Source organism: Moschus berezovskii, chromosome 2, assembly GCF_049115385.1.
Source record: "Moschus berezovskii isolate FMDL1 chromosome 2, NW_MosBer_1.0, whole genome shotgun sequence".
Taxonomy (NCBI): Eukaryota; Metazoa; Chordata; class Mammalia; order Artiodactyla; family Moschidae; genus Moschus; species Moschus berezovskii.
In genome coordinates this window covers 11,102,462-11,119,878 of record NC_142461.1, presented here as the reverse complement: position 1 = coordinate 11,119,878, position 17,417 = coordinate 11,102,462, and the positions used below count along the sequence as shown (strand labels likewise).

The window sequence follows — 17,417 nt, the reverse complement described above, 5'->3', positions numbered from 1 at the left end:
CCATCCCTCACCTCTGTTCACAGACAAGTCTCTGACATGGGACTCTGGCACAAATACACACTCAGCTAGCTTGTGTTTGCTTCCTCACTTGCCCACACTTGCTCACCCTCTCCTGTTCCCACTGACTCACCCGCTGCCAGATTCCTGCCTGGGATCCTATGAACCTTCCTCCTCTGCCAACCCAGCGCTGCAGGGCTGTGTGCCCAGGGGTTCCTTGGTCTTGGCGCTCCTTGGCCACCAGGGGGGCCCAGCCCGGCCATGGCGCTGACCACAGCAGTTCTCAGGAGTTCCTCCCTTCTCATCCTCTTTATTTTCCAGCTGCCTCTCCTTTCCCTCCTTTGCTCCCTTTCTTTTATATTGTCTCTCAGGCACGTGCACACACACACACACACACACGCGCACACACATGCACGCACACACACACGCGCACACATGCACACACACACACGCACACGCATGCACGCACACACACACGCACATACACACACGCCCTCTCTGTCCGTGTCATCTTCCTCTCTGTCACTCCCGTGGCTTTTGTCCTAGAACCCCCTCAGCCCTCTCTGCCTCTGCCTGTCTCCCCGTGTGCCTCCCTCTCTCCAGCTCTCGGCTCCCTCTCCCCTGACTCTGACAGTCTCCTTTCTCACTCACAGCTCCTCTCTTGCTCACGCTCGTGCTCGGCAGCGTGTCCCTCCCCCCTTACTCTCTCCCAGTGGCCGCTGCCCACACCCCACCCTGACCCTCGTTCTGCAAAAAACCTCCGAGCGGCACCCAGGGCCTGGGTGACCCAACTCGAGGTGCTGCAGCATATCCTTTCCGCTGGCGGGGCCCCGGGGTCACGGCATTTCCTCCTGGGGGTGACTTGGCAGTGATGCATGCTGTTTCCTCACTTCTGCAATTACAGACAGCACAGAGCCTGCAGCTGCCGATATGCTCAGACCTCGCAGCGGCAGCCACTGCCCCTGGACAGGTAAGGGGGTCCCAGCCCTGGCCCGGCTGGGGGGAGATGTGGGACAGAGTCCCCAGGAGATCAAGGTCCTGCCCCTAGACTCCACCTGAGCAAACATGTGCTTCTGTTTTTAAGGGACTGTCCTGGCATCTTCCCCAGACCCAGAGGCTCTCTTTTAGAAGGAATTCCTCGTGTCTAGACATTTCCAGGGAATCCGCTACCCCCTCTGGTTCTCTGAGGTCAAGGCAGCGCTGAAGTGATCTCACAGACCTCCCAGGGTGGTGGTGGTGGCGGTGATGAGAAGGGGGTACCTAGATCTCGGGGGGCTGGATGCTGTCTGCTAGTGGCTGTGTGGCCTTGGCCATATCACCCCCCTGTGCCTCAGTTTCCCACAGTGTCAAATGAGGCTAATGCCATCTCCCCAGCAGGAAGGTCGGGAGGCAAAGGGTCAGGTACCGGGCTGGGTATCTAGGAATTGACTAGGGGCTGGGTTCTCCTGTGGGGATGATGAGGAAGATAACGGTGTTGCTGATACAAGAGTCCTGGCCCACAACCTGTTCCCACCATCAGGTCGCAGGTGGTAGGAATGGAGCACAGGCTGGAACCCCCTGTCCTTTGCTGGCAGGAGGTCAGATGTGGCGTGGGGAACGGAGGCTGCTGCTCAGACTCTTGCTTACTTGTGAAGAATGAGGGAACCTGCAGAGTTGTTCCCCAGAGCATTCAAGCAGCTCTGATTTAACCCTTGACTGAATAAACAGCTGTTCGAGGTGCTTGGCATGTGTGTGCGTGTGTGTGTGTGTGTAGGCGCTAGGGAAACAAAAGAAAGAGACGTCCTTGCCTTTGGGTACCGACAACCCAGGGAAGGAAGGAAGCCCCAAAAGAGATGAGTCTGAGCCTGAAGTGGGCAGTGGGGTTTTGGCATCAGCTCTTGCCTATGAGCTGGGACCTTGGGCAACTCAGGAGCATCACTTCCTCCTTTGCATATTGGGGTTTAAGTACTGACCTGTGAGTTGGCAGGAGAGGATGAAGTAAGAGGCTGGTGGGAAAGTGCTTTGTCAACAGTAAGCTGGTGCGCAGACGTGAGCCAGTATAACTGCTGGTACCGATGCCGCAATTCTCACCGTAAATGCCTCACGGAGGAGGATTTGTTTGTTCCTCATTTTATCCTTACTCTTCACGCGGAGTTTGGCAAGTCACGCAGTCTTGGAACTTGAACTGAATATGGAGTGAGAAAGTAGTGTGTTGTACTGGAAGAGGATGGACAGTGAGCCTGAGGTCCAGCACCTGGTTCCAGCGTGGCTCCTGATTCGATGGTCACTCGGGGCAATCCTTTCCTTCCTCTTCTCTGGGTCTCAGTTTCCCCATCTGTCCAATGAAGGTGTGGGTAAGAAAGCCACAGTCTCTGTTGTGTGTAGGCTAAGTCGCTCAGTCGTGTCTGACTCTTTGCGACCCCTTGGACTGTAGCCCATCAGGCTCCTCTGTCCATGGGATTCTCCAGACAAGAATACTGGGATGAGTTGTCACTTCCTTCTTCAGGGGATCTTCCCCTTCAGGGATCTTCCCCTTGTCTCTTGTGTCTCCTGCATGGGCAGGCGGGTTCTTTATCACTAGCGCCCCCTGGAAAGCCCAGAGACTATGGTCTACAGTAGTAATGTTGAAATGGGCCTCCAGGAGTGAGTTTCTGCTCTGGACTGATGGGAGGCGGGGCCGGTGTGACTAGAGGCTGGGATTCTTTTTGTCCTTTTATAGAATACCCTCTTCCTCCCTATCCTAACCCTGAGAACTCGCCCTTGTTGACAAGAAAGGGCTGCCCCTCTTTTCCAGTGAAGTCCCTTCTTTCCCGTCCTGGTCTCTGCCTCCCCATGGATATAGGAGGCGCCAGCTGAGCTCTGGCCTGGGAACGCCCCCTTATGGATCCCGGGAGAATGTGTCTGGTTTCAGAGTGGAGCCTGTTCTCAGAAGGGTATCTGCGGGGCGCTCGGTGCAGCCATGTGTCTGATCAGCAGCTCTTGGGTTCCTTGGCAGCATGGTGGGAGGGGAGAGAAGCCTCTGCTATCTCTTTGTGTGTGCATGTGTGCCTGTGGGGTGGACTGGAGAACTGGCTCTGGGTATATATTTCCACATGTGCCTGGAGTGTGACCAACTATGGGTGGGCCTGTCCAGCTCAACAGTTCCCAGAAGCAGGATCATCAACAAAACCAGTTGAGAGGTTGGCACTCCATTCTTCCCTTGTGTATTCAGCCAAAGAGAATCCAGAGCCAGTGTGTGTGTGTATGTCTGTAAGATGTAGGGGGAGGAGAATTTGTGGGGGGAAGACTGTCACTTAGCCACCCCTCCCACCTGTTTATTTCTCTAGAAGGGGGAACTTCAGGAGCTAGGTTTGGAGTTGAGCTCAGCTGGCTGATGTGAGAAGAGTGTCAAAAATTTGTGCAGCGCCCCTCACAGTTTGTAAAATCTGTTTTGATTTTCTAAGTTCTTGACTGTTTACCAAAGCCTTTGTCACTCCCAACAATCTTCCTTTTCATAGCGATGTTTCAGCTTGGGCAGGAGGCGTGTGCAGATGAAGATCCCAAGGTTCAAAGCTAGGGAGAGACTCACTCAGGATGGTTAGGGTCTTGGCTGAGGCCAGAGCCCAGGTCCCCTGATCATAATTCCTAATCGTGATTCATGTTTCTCTTCAGCCACCCTTGGTTGCTGCTTCTAACGGAAGAGAGGTGGCTGCTTTGTTTCATGGTTGATTTGTTTGCTCATTCATTCATGCAACAAACATTTTCTGAGGGTGGGGGAGGAGCTCCCAATTACTGAGCAATAACCAGGTGTATCAGTTGCTTCATTTTGCACTTATAGCTACCCTGTGAGGAAGGTTTTATTGTCACCACTTTTTTGCAAATGAAGGAAGAGAGGCTTTGAGGGTCAAAAATCAGCTGGGAAAGAACAAAGCCAGGTGCAGATCGGTGTCTGTGTGACTGCAGGGCCTGTACCCTGTACCCTGTGTTTTCCCTTGGGCCAGGCCCTGAAGATGTCAGAGTAGTTCCTGGCATAACAGAGGGGTGTGCCCTTGCTGCGGAAGCCCAGAGGAGGAAGCACCTCCCCGCCCTCCTTGCCCCGGCTGACTTCCAGGAGGCAAGGAGTGGGGAGGGTGACTCACAGATGGATACTATCTGTGTATCTGGAAGCCAGAAGGAGAGATCCAGGCCAGGCTCAGGGTCCCCCAACTCCATGGGGATGTCCTAGGCCAGATGAGTCGAGACAAGCAGAGACTGAGTCTCATCAATGTAATATACATACCTGGGACCAGCTGGACCCCAAGTGAGAGAGAAAGCTGGGAAACTTTGATACCCAAGCCACCTCCCACCCCCCCCATCTCTGGGGTCATAGACCCTGTCCCTTCCTTTCCCCAGACAAGGAGCTCCGTTCATTCACCGATAAATGTGCCCAGTGTGGTGCTAGCCTCCTTGAACTGGAAACCATGGGGAGCCTAGTGCAGAATTCCCCAGAGATCAGGAAACTTGCTCCCTTCCTTTGCCCCTCAACTCCTTCTGCTTCCTGGACAAGTGGTAATGAAACCACTCCATGAGGGGGGAATTTTTGGAGGATATGAGCAGAGGCACAAAGGCATGGGCAGGCCAGGGCACAAGTATCGAGTATCAGAGGAGGCCAGAATGGGCGGCAACTTATTTCTCGAGGATTTAAGAGGTTCAACTGCCTTCAATCTCAACTGACCTCAACATTGTGAGGTCAATGTTGATATTATTTCCATTCGATAAATGTGAAAACTAAGTAGTCACAGAAGGGCAATGATTAAACTAGGTATTTTACTGGTTCCAGGGAATCGAAGTGCTGGGAGTGGCTGAGGGTGGTGTAAGAGGGTTTGGAAGTGAAGGATGAGGGACAATGTGACTCTGTGTGTGTGTGTGTGTGTGTGTGTGTATAATGCCCGAGGCTCTATACCCAGGGAGTTCCCAGCCTGGAAGGAAAGCGATATCCACAAGTGATATGGGAACCAGAGGTGGTTCCCATACTCCTTCTGGGGTAGAGAAGTATGACTAACAGCCAACATTCACTGAGCTCTTCTTATGGATCAGGCATTTCCTATTCAATCCTTACAACAACCTTATGACATAGGGTTAGGGTTAGTTTGTTTTTTTTTTACAGATGAGTAAACGGAGGCTCATGGAGGTAAAATTGTCTTGGACAAGGATTCAGTTCAGTTCAGTTGCTCAGTTGAGTCCATCTCTTTGCGACCCCATGGACTGCAATACACCAGGCTTCCCTGTCCATCACCAACTCCTGGAGCTTGCTTAAACTCATGTCCATCGAGTCAGGGATGCCATCCAACCATCTCATCTTCCGTCATCCCCTTCTCCTCCTGTCTTCAATCTTTCCCAGCTTCACGGTCTTTTCCAATGAGTCAGTTCTTTGCATCAGGCAGCCAAAGTATTGAAGTTTCAGCTTCAGCATCAGTCCTTCCATTGAATATTCAGGACTGATTTCCTTTACGATGGACTGGTTGGATCTCCTTGCAGTCCAAGGGACTCTCAAGAGTCTTCTCCAACACCACAGTTCAAAAGCATCAAGAGTTGGTTGATAGCATTTTGCCAACTGTCCCCAGTTGCCATAAAATGATATGACTGGTTCCCAGAAGTTTTGAGGGTTTTATTTTTTTAATATATTTCTTATTATTTATTTGGCTGCCCTGGGTCTTAGTTGTGGCATGCGAACTCTTGGTCGCCACATGTGGGATCTACTTCCCTGACCAGGAATCAAACCAGTGCCTCCTGCATTGGGAAAGCAGAATCTTAGCCACTGGACCACCAGAGAGGTCTTCAGGGTTAATGATATATCTGGAAGAATTATCTAAATGGCTTCAAGCTGGGAAGAATTTGGGATGAGCTTGATGTGAGCTGTTGCAATGACAGTGGTGCTATTTTGACAAACATTTGATCTGATCTAATTAGCAGATTGTCTGGACTTCCTGTAGATACAGCTTTTTAGAGCTGTTGGTCATGAGTATCTGAAATTGTGCTATATTATTCAGAGTCTTTGCACCATGCTGGGAACTATGTGCTTGGAATATTTTGAGCTCCATATATAGTGGAAAGACCCGAGACTTAGAGAATGATAAGCTTGACTATGATCATGAAACCAGGACGTGACCAGAAGCAGAATTTGAATGGAGGTTTGTCTGACGCCAGTCTGTGGTCTTAACCACTGTCCTTTCCCAAATGCTTTCTATCCTCTGTCTCACTGGATGCTCACGGAAAGCTCTAAAGGGTAGATGTGTTATTGTTCCCGTTTTATAGATGATGTCCAGAGAGGCGAAGTAGTTTTTACTAACTATTGCACAGCTATTAAGTAAAAAAGCTGAGCCATATGATTCCAAGTTAAAACTATACAATGTATTTTCAAATCTGCCATTTCTGAGGCCCATTAAAATTCTTTGTGATAAGAATATGTACGATGGATTTACCCTCTTAACAATTTTTAAGTATTGTTAACTATATACACATGTTGTACCGCAGATATGTAGAACTTGTTTGTCTTGTATGATTGAATCTCTGTGCCCAATGAACATCAACTCCCTGTTTCTCTCTTTCTCCAGCCCCTGGCAACCAATATTTTACTTTCTGTTTCTGTGAATTTAATTACTTTCAAAACCTCATATAAGTGGAGTCGTTCAGTCTTTTTTGTGGTTGGCTTATTTTGCTTATTAATATTCTCAAGTGTCATCCATGCTGTAGCACAGGACAGAATTTCTTTCCTTTTACAGGCTGCATAGTATTCCATTATATGTATATTAATATTTTACCAGATTTTGTTTATCCATTTATCTGTTGATGGACATTTAGTTTGCTTCTACCTCCTGACTATTGTAACTAGTGTTGCTGTGAACATGGGTGTACAAATATTTCTTCAATATCTTGTTTACACTTTTTTTTTTTAAGAAATACACCCAGGAATGAGATGTCTGGGTCATATGGTAGTTCTATTTTTAACGTTTTGAAGAACCTTCATACTAATTTCCATAGTGACTGCCTCATCTTATATTCCCACCAACAGTGAGTGCACAAGTGTTCCAATTTCTTCACATCCTCACTAACACTTGTCATTTTCTGTTTTTATGATCGAGGCCATCCTAATAGGTGCTATCTCATTGGAGTTTTGATTTGCATTTCCCTGATGATTAGTGATGTGGAGCATCTTTTCATATGCCTTTTTCCCACCTGTCCCTTGGCATTTTTTTAACAGATTTATTTTATTGAGTTATGGTTGATTTATAATGTTGTGTTGGTTGCTGCTCTACCACGCAGTGATTCAGTTATACATATATATATATATATTCTTTTCCATGTTATTTTCCATTATAGTTTATCACAGGATATTTTTTTCGCTGTCCTCTGTTTCCCTCAGTATATCCCAGGATACTGAATACATTTCCCCATGCTATGCAGTAGGACCTTGTTGTTTATCTATTCTCTGTATAATAATTTGTACCTGCTAATCCCAAATTCCCAATCCCTCTCTCCCCATCTTTTCATATGCTTTCTTGACCTTTTATATCTTTGGAGAAATGTTTCTTCAAGTCCCTTGCCCATTTAAAATTTTTGTTGTTGTTGTTGTCATTATTGAGTTGTAAGAGTTCTTTAAATATTCTGGATATTAGCCCCTTATCCAGTATATTATTTGCAAATATTTTCTACAATTCTGTAGGTTGCCTTTTACTCTGTTGATTGTTTCATTTGGTATACAGAAGTTTTTAAGTTTGATACAGTTCCAAATGTCTCTTTTTGCTTTTCTTGCTTTTGGTATCATACCTAAGTAATCATAGCCCATTCCAGTGTCATGAAGCTTTCCCTCTATGTTTTCCTCTAGAAGTTTTATACTTTCCAGCCTTATGTTTAGGTCTTTAATCCACTTTGAGTTACTTTTGTATGTGATTTAGGATAAGGGTCCACCTTCCTGCTTTTGCATGTGGATATCCTGTTTTCCAAATATCATTTGTTGAGATTATCGTTCCCTTATTGTGTAGTCTTGGCACCCTCGTCAAAGATCATTTGACCATATATGTGAGCATTCATTTCTGGGCTGTCTATTCTGTTCCATTGTTCTGTATGTCTATCTTTGTGCTGATACCACCCTGATTTGATTATTGTACTTTCTAATATGTTTGAGATCAGGAAGTGTGAGGCCTCCAGCTTTGTTCTTCTTTCTGAAGACTGTTTTGACTGTGGTGGGTACTATTGAGATTTCTTATGAATTTGAGGATTTTTTTCTATTTCTACAAAAAATGCCACTGAGATTTGAACAGGGCATTAAATCTGTAGATCGCTTTGGGTAGCATGGACATTTTAACAATATTAAGTCTTCTGATCCGTAAACATAGTGTGTCTTCCCACTTACTTGTGTCTTCTTTAATTTCTTTCAGTTATATTTTGTAGTTTTCAGTGTATAAGTCGTTTGCCTCCTTGGTTAAGTTTATTTCTAAGTATTTTATTCTTTTTGATGCTGTTGTAAGTGGGATTGTTTTCGTCCTCTTTTCTTTTTTCAATTTTTATTTATTTATTTACTTATTTATTTTTGGCTGTGATGGATCTTCCTTGCTTCACGGGCTACTCTCGAGTTGCAGTGTGTGGGTCTCTCACTGCGGTGGCTTCTCTTATTGCGGAGCACAGGCTCTACGGTGTGTGGGCTTCAGTGGTTGTGGCACATGGGCTCAGCAGCTGTGGTTCCTGGGCACTAGAGCACAGGCTTAATAGTTGTGGCACACGGGCTTAGTCACTTCAAGGCATGTGGAATCCTCACGGACCAGGGATGGAAATCTGAGTCCCCTAGATTGACAAGCAAATTCTTTACCATTGGAATACAAGGGAAGTCCCCTGGGATTGTTTTCTTAATTTCCTTCTCTCTTAGGCCCATTTTATCTTTTTCTTTTTATTTATTTTTTTTATATTGAAGGATAATTGCTTTACAGAATGTTGTTTTCTGTCAAACCTCAGCATGAATCCACCATAGGTATATACATATCCCCTCCCTTTTGAACCTCCCTCCCATCTCCCACCCCATCCCACCCCTCTGGACTGATACAGAGTCTCAGGCCTCTTTTAAAATCTTCATTCTACCAACAGGGAGACAGAGACCCAGAGTCATGGAGTGAGTTTAGTGTTTGAACCAGGATTTGCTTCCAGCTTCACCGCTGCCTGGAAGGAGTGAGATGGATACAGAGCAGACTGTCCTTTCCATGGGCCCCATTCAATCCCCCACTTTGGGGAGCAGTGGTAAAAGCAGGGCCCCAGGTCAAAGGCAGCTCTTCCTGGGTCCTTGCAGCCTATGAAGCACCTGCTCTCGGGCCATAGGACAGGTCTGTGAGTGGAGGAGTTGGCCATGGAGTGGTTTGCTTCCAGCAGGGGCCACAACTTGGCCTGGGAGAGACAGGCTGGGCCTTGGAGTTCAAAATCTCATCGGCCATTTCCCAGTTGTGTGACTGTGGACAAGTCTGTTACATTCTCTGACTTCACTTCGTTCCCTGGAAAAATGGAAGTTTTGTAAAACTCACTTTGTGAGGCTGATTTGAGGAGGAAATATGATCATGGGTAAGAGGTGTCTGTTTATTTAATTAGTAAACATTGCTCAAGGCCCTCAGCTTAGGTGGGTTGCTCCCCTCCGGTCACATCATCCCCTACAGAGCATGGTGTCCTTGAATCCAGGCGAGAGTGTCCCCTCAGAGCCTGGGTTCCTCCCACACTGCCAGGCTTGCGGGGCGGTGAGGAGCTGCTGAGGCATGGAAAGTGCATGAACTTAGATATGACTGACTTTTAGGTTATAAATATTTAGACACTTGTACTCTGGACCCCAAATGGCCCCACAGTATTAGGGGCCCGTCTGACTGGTAAACACAACTTTCCAACCCACAGTCCACACTGGGGAATTACCCAGCACACACTTCCTGTTGCTTAGATCTCAGTGGTTCCTGCCCTCTGATGGTCCAGCTGAGGACAGGAGCCCTTTCTCCAGGTGCCCTAGGGGCCAGATTGTTGGCAGACAGATGAGAATGGTACCAGTGGGTATAGGGACTGAATAGTCTGCAGGGCAGAGGGTGGGAGATACAGATGGTAGAATTCTTCTTGTCTTCATGAATATTTATACCCTCTTGGCCCAGCTTCAGCTAAACGTTGGGCCTGAGCTTGCTCCCTGGACTTGATCCATCAGAGTGGCCCTGCCCACCTGTTAAGTTGAGTGGTTCAGAGTTGCCTCCTTCTCCCTCTAAATGCTCATTCCCTTCCTGAGTTGTTGAAAGCTTTGTTGGCAGTAGCCCAATGCTGTGTCTGGAGCTGGCAGGAAAGGCAATATGTGGGTTAGAGACTCTGAGGTCACTGGTGACCCATAATCCACTCCCCTGTCTCCAAGTGATTCGGCTAACAGTAAGAGAAAGTCCTGGCCATTTGTGGCAACTTTGTATGCTTATCTTTGGAATTTTTGTTAGGGTTGTAAGATTGTGCAGATGAAGAAATCCAGGCTCAGAGAGGTAAAGTCACTTGCCCAAGGTCACACAGTAAGCAAATGGCAGAGTCAGGTAACAACTGAGGTCTTTCTGTCTCCAGAGGCCTTTTTCCCAATCTGCTATGTCTCCCCCAGGGAGACTGGACACCTTTTGTTTATGCCAGTTTCCTCTGAATAATCATCAGGGCATGGTCATGCATTCAGTCCCCAGTGTCTGACACTGAGAAGAAAGAGATAAAAAAGATCTAGTCTCTAACCTCAAGAAGTTCTCAGCATGGTGAGGAAACAGCTACAGAAAAGTATTTACAACATGTTATGCTGAGGAATGTGCTCAGTACCGTGGAACCCAGGGAAGGCGGCGACTGGTTCTGTCTGGGGCAATCAGAAAAGGCGTTCCAAAGGAAGCCCTCGTTAGCTTAGGTCTTCAAAGGTGAGTAAGATTTTGCTGGGTAAAGCGACAGGCAAAAGGCATTCTCAGTAGCGGCCGTGGCATGTGTGAGGGCACTGAGGTCTGAGGGGAAATCGTTTTTAGAGAAGCAGCAAGAAGTTCAGTGTGTCAACTTCCCTGGTGGTCCAGTGGTTAAGAATCCGCCCTGCAATGCAGGGGACGCAGGTTCGATCCCTAGTCGGGGAACTAAGATGCCACACTCCACGAAGCAGCTAAGCCCTCTGCAACTACTGAGCCTGTGCAATGCAGCTAGAGAGTCTGTGCACCACAACGGAGGATCCCATAGGATGCAGTGAAGATCCTGCGTGCTGCAAATAAGACCTAATGCAGCCAAATTAGAAAAAAAAAAATTCAGGGTGATTAGAGCAGAGGGCCAACCCACTCCAGTGTTCTTGCCTGGAGAATCCCAGGGACGGGGCAGCCTGGTGGGCTGCCGTCTATGGGGTCGCACAGAGTTGGACACGACTGAAGCGACTTAGCAGCAGCAGCAGCGGCAGAGTAGAGGGCAAGGGGTAGTAGAGGCTAGTGAGAGATGAGGTGGGAAAGGAGCTTGCACTTGGCCCTGGGCAGGGTGGAGCCATGGAAGGTGTTAGTACAGGCAAATATGTGGCTGGCAGTGTACTGAGGCAGAGTATTGCTCAAAATTCAGTGTGCATATGAATCACTGGACAATTTTGTTAAAATAGATGCTGTAACAGCAGGTCTGGTGTAGAGTCAGCTTCTGCATGTCTAACCAAGCTCACAGGTGATGCTAATGCTGCTGGTGCAAGGACCACATTTGCATCATGAGGTTGTAGAGGGTTCACCCTGCCTTTTCTGGAGGCTGCTCTCAGGGGCTAGCAGCCACTGTGATGTTTAGTTACTGGAAAGATAGGCCTCCACCATCTTCTTGGGTCAGCCCTCTTTCAGCTCTCATCTCACAAGAGTTGATCTTATTGGTTGCTAGACATTTGCTTACTAGACAGATGTTTATCAGGCTCTTACTCTGGGGACTTCCCTGGTAGTCCACAGGCTAAGTCTGTGAGCTCCCAATGCAGGAGGCCCGAGTTCCATCCCTGGTCAGGGAACTAGATCCCACATGCCACAACTAAAAAAAAAAGATAAAATAAAAGCTCCCCTCTGGCCAAGTTTGTGTTGGGTGCTGGGATAGAGAGAGGGATTGGAAATGCTACTTTTCGGTCCATGTCACTGCCATCTCTTGCCTCTAAAATAGTCTCTCTGCTTCCACACTTGTTCTCCACCATCTATTCTCTGCCCAGCAGCCAGAGAGAGTCGGATTATGCTGCTTATCTGCTTGACATAGTCCAGTGGTCCTCCAGTGCTTATAGAATAAAATCCAAACTTCTTACTGTGGCACAAGAGAGATTTGGGGTCTGTTGCCTTCTGATCTCATCCTTGTTGTTGTTCAGTTGCTGAGTTATGTCTGATTCTTTGCAACCCCATGGACTGTGGCGTGCCAGGCTTCCGTGTCCTTCACTAATTCCAGGAGTTTGCTCAAACTCATGTCCATTGAGTCGGTGGTGCCAGCCAACCATCTCATCCTCTGTCCTCCCCTTCTCCTCCTGCCCTCAATTTTTCCCAGCATCAGGGTCTTTTCCAATGAGTCGGCTCTTTGCATCAGGTGGTCAAAGTATTGGAGCTTCAGCTTCAACATCAGTTCTTCCAGTGAATATTGATTTCAATCCTAAAGGGTTGATTTCCTTTAGGATTGACTAGTTGATTTCCTTGCAGTCCAAGGGACTCTCAAGAGTCTTCTCCAGCACCACAGTTTGAAAGCGTCAGTTCTTCAGCGCTCAGCCTTCTTTATTAGTCCAACTTTCACATCTGTACATGACTACTGGAAAAACCATAGCTTTGACTATATGGACCTTTGTTGGCAAAGTGATGCTTCTGCTTTTTAATATGCTGTCTAGATTTGTTACAGCTTTCCTTCCAGGGAGCATGCATCTTTTAATTTCATGGCTGCAGTCACTGTCCACAGTGATTTTGGAGCCCAAGAAAATAAAATCTGTCACCGTTTCCACTTATTTCCCCTTCTATTTGCCACTAAGTGATGGGACTGGAGGCCATGATCTTAGTTTTTTGAATGTTGAGTTTTAATCCATCTTTTTCACTCTCCTCTTTCACCTTCATCAAGAGGCTCTTTAGTTCCTCTTCGCTTTCTTCCATAAGGGTGGTGTTATCTGCATATCTGAGGTTATTGATAATTCTCCTGGCAACCTTGACTCCAGCTTGTGCCTCATCCAGACTGGCATTTCACACGATGTAGGATGGCATCACCGACTCTGTGGACATGAGTTTGAGTGTACTCCGGGAGTTGGTGATGGACAGGGAGGCCTGGCGTGCTGTGGTTCATGGGGTCGCGGAGAGTCGGACACGACTGAGCGACTGAACTGAACTGAACTGAACTCTGCATATAAGTTAAATAAGCAAGGTGACAATATTCAATCTTGATGTACTCCTTTCCCAATTTTTAACCAGTCTGTTAGTCCATGTCTGATTCCAACTGTTGCTTCTTGACCTGAATACAGGTTTTTCAGGAGACAGGTAAGGTGGTCTGGTATTTCCATTTGACGAAGGATTTTCCACAGTTTATTGTGATCCACACAGTCAAAGGTTTTCACATAGTCAATGAAGCAAAATAGATATTTTTCTGGAATTCCCTTGCTTTCTCTATGATCCAGCAAATGTTAGCAGTTTGATCTCTAGTTCCTTTGCCTTTTCTAAACCCAGTTTGTACATCTGGAAGTTCTTGGTTTATGTACTGTTGAAGCCTAACTTGAAGGATTTTGAACATTACCTTGCTAGCATGTGAAATGAGCACAATTTTAATGGTAGTCTGAACATATTGGGCATTGCCCTTCTTTGGGATTGGAATGAAAACTGACCTTTTCCAGTCCTGTGGCCGTTGCTGAGTTTTCTAAATTTTTTGGCATATTGAGTACAGCACTTTCACAGCATCATCTTTTAGGATCTGAAATAGCTCAGCTGGAATTCCATCACCTCCACTAGCTTTGTAGTAATGCTTCCTAAGGCCCACTTGACTTCACACTCCAGGATGTCTGGTTTTAGGTGAGTGACCACACCAACATGGTTCTCCAGGTTATTAAGACCTTTTTTGTACAGTTCTCTGTGTATTCTTGCCACTTCTTCTTAATCTCTTCTGCTTTTATTAGGTCCTTACTCTTTCTGTCCTTTATTGTGCCCATCCTTGCATGAAATGTTCCCTTGATATTTGCAACTTTCTTGAAGAGATTTCTAGTCTTTCCCATTCTATCCTACCTTTGTCATTTCTCTGGAGACACCGACCTTTCAGTTCTTTGAAACTGACACCTTTATTCTCGGCTTAGAGTATGATGAATTTATTCCCACTGCAGGCCCTTTGCACATGATACTCTTTGCCTGGAATACATTTCTTCATCTACATTTTCTCCTGACTTGTTTCTTCTCACTTTTTAGATTTTAGCCATGAGAAGATACAGGTTTTGTAGGACTCTAAAGTTTATACAATTTGGGGGGCCTTCTTTAAATGAAAGATAAGAAATTATAAATATACAATTAAGAACAAGGCCTTAATATACAATTAAGTACAACTTCAAGGTCTAGGAAGGGACCTTGAAGTTTATGCTTCATTGGCTTCACAGTAGATCTGCCTTTGGTTTCATTTATATGTCACCTCCTCTGAGAAGCCTTCCCTGGTTACTTTATTTTAAGCAGCCCCCATCCAATAATCATCACGTCACGCTTTTTATTTCTTTTGTTGAATACATCACAAGTTGAAATTACCTTGTTCTTTTATCTCTCTACTTATTCTTATCTGTTTTCCATGTCTAGAGTATAGCTCCTCAAGAGCAGGAATCTTGCCTGTTTTATTTGCACAGTGTCCTCAGCACAGTGCTGGGCACCCAGTTGGGTGTCAGGTGAATGAATGGACATGGTCTTGGTCCTCTGGGAGCTATGGCCCAGTGCTGGAAGGACGCACACAGGCAATTTCAGTGAGTTTTGGGAGCACAGGGGATGAGCATTAACCAGGCCTGGGAGGAGAAAGCAGGGAATAAAAGGGTCAGGGAGGTTTAAGAAAAACTACCTGGAGGAACGGAGGCCTTAAAGGATGACCAGTAGTCAACCAGCCAGAGAGCAGGAGGGAAGCATGAATGAAGGTGTGGGTGGATGAGTCCCAGACCCAGAGGAGACTCGACTGGTTACATTTTGGGTGATTTCAAGGGTTCTGTTGATGCGAGGGGACTTCTGCGCACCATATTCGGGAGGAAGGCCAAGGGAGTGGGAGTCACCTGGGGACCTGGAACTTGATGGAAAGCAGCAGAAGTAGCAAGAGTCTGGGTGGTGGGTACTGGAGGCACCAAGGACAAGGCTCCGAGCAAAGGCAGGGTTTCTACCTGAGACTTCCACACTGATTCTGGTCCTGTGTCTGGAAGAAAGAGGCCTTCTTTTGCTCAGCCTCCTGTGGGGCCGTGTGGACTGGGGAGGATCTGGGGTAGGACAGACCCAAGTACATGTTGTCACAGTTTGGGTTCCTGGGAAAATGCTTCTCACATGAGATTAGCCCACAGGTGTGTTTTTCCTGGAATATTTTAAAGCAAAACCGAGATACTGTATAATCCTACCTATAAATTCTTTTTGTTGTTCAGTTGCTAAGTTGTGTCAGACTCTTTGTGACCACATGGACTGCAGCACACCAGGTTTCCCTGTCCTTCACTATCTTCCGGAGTTTGCTCAAACTCATGTCTATTGAATTGGTGATGCCATCCAACCATCTCATCTTCTGCCCGCCCCCTTCTCCTCCTGTACTCAATCTTTCCCAACATCAGTGTCTTTTCCAATGAGTTGGCTCTTTGCATAAATAGTTTGTGTATATAATAGATAAGGAATTAAAATCTAAAACTAGAGACTTCCCTGGTGATCCAGTAGTTAGGACTATGAACTTCCACTATAGTGGGTGTGGGTTCAATCCATGGTTGGTGACCTAGGATCCCACATGCTGGGCAGTGTGGCAAAAAAAAAAAAATCTAAAAATATATAACCAATATATCAAAATTACAGCCTCACAAAATTAGCATCAATTTCTTTTCTTTTTTTGGCTGTGCTGTGCAGTTTGAGGGAGCTTAGTTCCCTGACCAGTGTGGAATCCTAACCATTGGACTATTAGGGAATTCCCAGCATCAATGTCTTCAGTTCATTTCAGTCGCTCAGTCGTGTCCAACTGTCTGCGACCCCGTGAATCACAGCACGCCAGGCCTCCCTGTCCATCACCAACTCCCAGAGTTCACTCAATCTCATGTCCATCGAGTCGGTGATGCCATCCAGCCATCTCACTCTCTGTCGTCCCCTTATCCTCCCGCCCCCAATCTTTCCCAGCATCAGAGTCTTTTCCAGTGAGTCAACTCTTCCCATAAGGTGGCCAACTGTTGGAGTTTCAGCTTTAGCATCAGTCCCTCCAATGAACACCCAGGATTGATCTCCTTTAGAATGGACTGGTTGGATCTCCTTGCAGTCCAAGGGACTCTCAAGAGTCTTCTCCAACACCACAGTTCAAAAGCATCAATTCTTCGGCGATCAGCTTTCTTCACAGTCCAACTCTCACATCCATACATGACCACGGGAAAAACCATAGCCTTGACTAGACGGACCTTTGTTGGCAAAGTAATGTCTCTGCTTTTTAATATGCTATCTAGGTTGGTCATAATGTTCCTTCCAAGGAGTGTCTTTTTATTTCATGGCTGCAATCAGCATCCGCAGTGATTTCTTAATTCCATCTAATACTTTGTGTTGGAATTCTCCCAGTTGTCTAGCAAATATTTTTTCACAGTTTGTTTAAATCAGGGTACGCACATGGCCCACACACAGAATTTATTTGCTCAGCTCAGATTCTTGAATGAGAATTTGACGTTCCACTTCCTTGCCTCGCACTCACTCCTCCACTCATGCTCCGATCAGGAAACTGCTCTCCCTCTGATCATGTAGGATAGATTTCCAAGTGGCCCCATGCAATATTTGCTTTTCTGTCTGCATTGTACTGGATCTTGCTGTGGCTTTTCACACCATTGGCCACTTTTCCCACACTCTCGAAACTTTCTTCGCGTGAGGACTCCAGTGTGGCGCTCCCCTGGTCCTTCTCCTGTCTCTTGACCATCCTGTCCCTACCTCCTTCCTAGGTTTTCCCTCCTCCTCTGACTTCTCTTTTAACGCTGGGCTCTTCAGGATTCTCCTGGAGGTTTCTTAGGCACTATACCTGTGACATGACCCTCATGGAATTCCTCCTCCCTACCCGCATACTCTTCCTCTTCAATGTCATCTCTGTGAAGACAGACAGTACCCAGATCTAATCATCTGGGTCAGAAACCTGGCTATTTGTATCTCCTCCCTTTCTGTCAACCACTGTCCCTTGCATCACTAAGTTCTATCCATTCTACCTCTGAATCATTCTCGCAGAAATCCATTTCCCTATGATCTGCCATGGTCCAAGCCTCCAGCCCTCCGGACAATTGCAGTGATCTTTTTCACCAT

At 46.6% G+C, this 17,417-nt stretch overlaps 1 protein-coding gene across 4 annotated transcripts in view; it reads left to right on the top strand.

Moving 5' to 3' along the window:
• The first annotated feature begins 468 nt into the window (after nucleotides 1–468).
• The window catches only part of PTAFR (platelet activating factor receptor), a 28,180-nt gene continuing 11,231 nt past the window's right edge, over nucleotides 469–17,417 (top strand). The window contains exon 1 of one of the 4 annotated variants that reach the window (XM_088844064.1): nucleotides 469–967. In XM_088844064.1, coding sequence (XP_088700190.1) covers nucleotides 873–967 — 95 coding nt within the window. In that variant the 5' untranslated portion in view covers nucleotides 469–872. Of the gene's footprint in view, nucleotides 968–1,998; nucleotides 2,331–17,417 lie in introns of those variants that run through there. The other 3 variants (XM_088844067.1, XM_088844087.1, XM_088844076.1) reach the window with 3 other exon arrangements.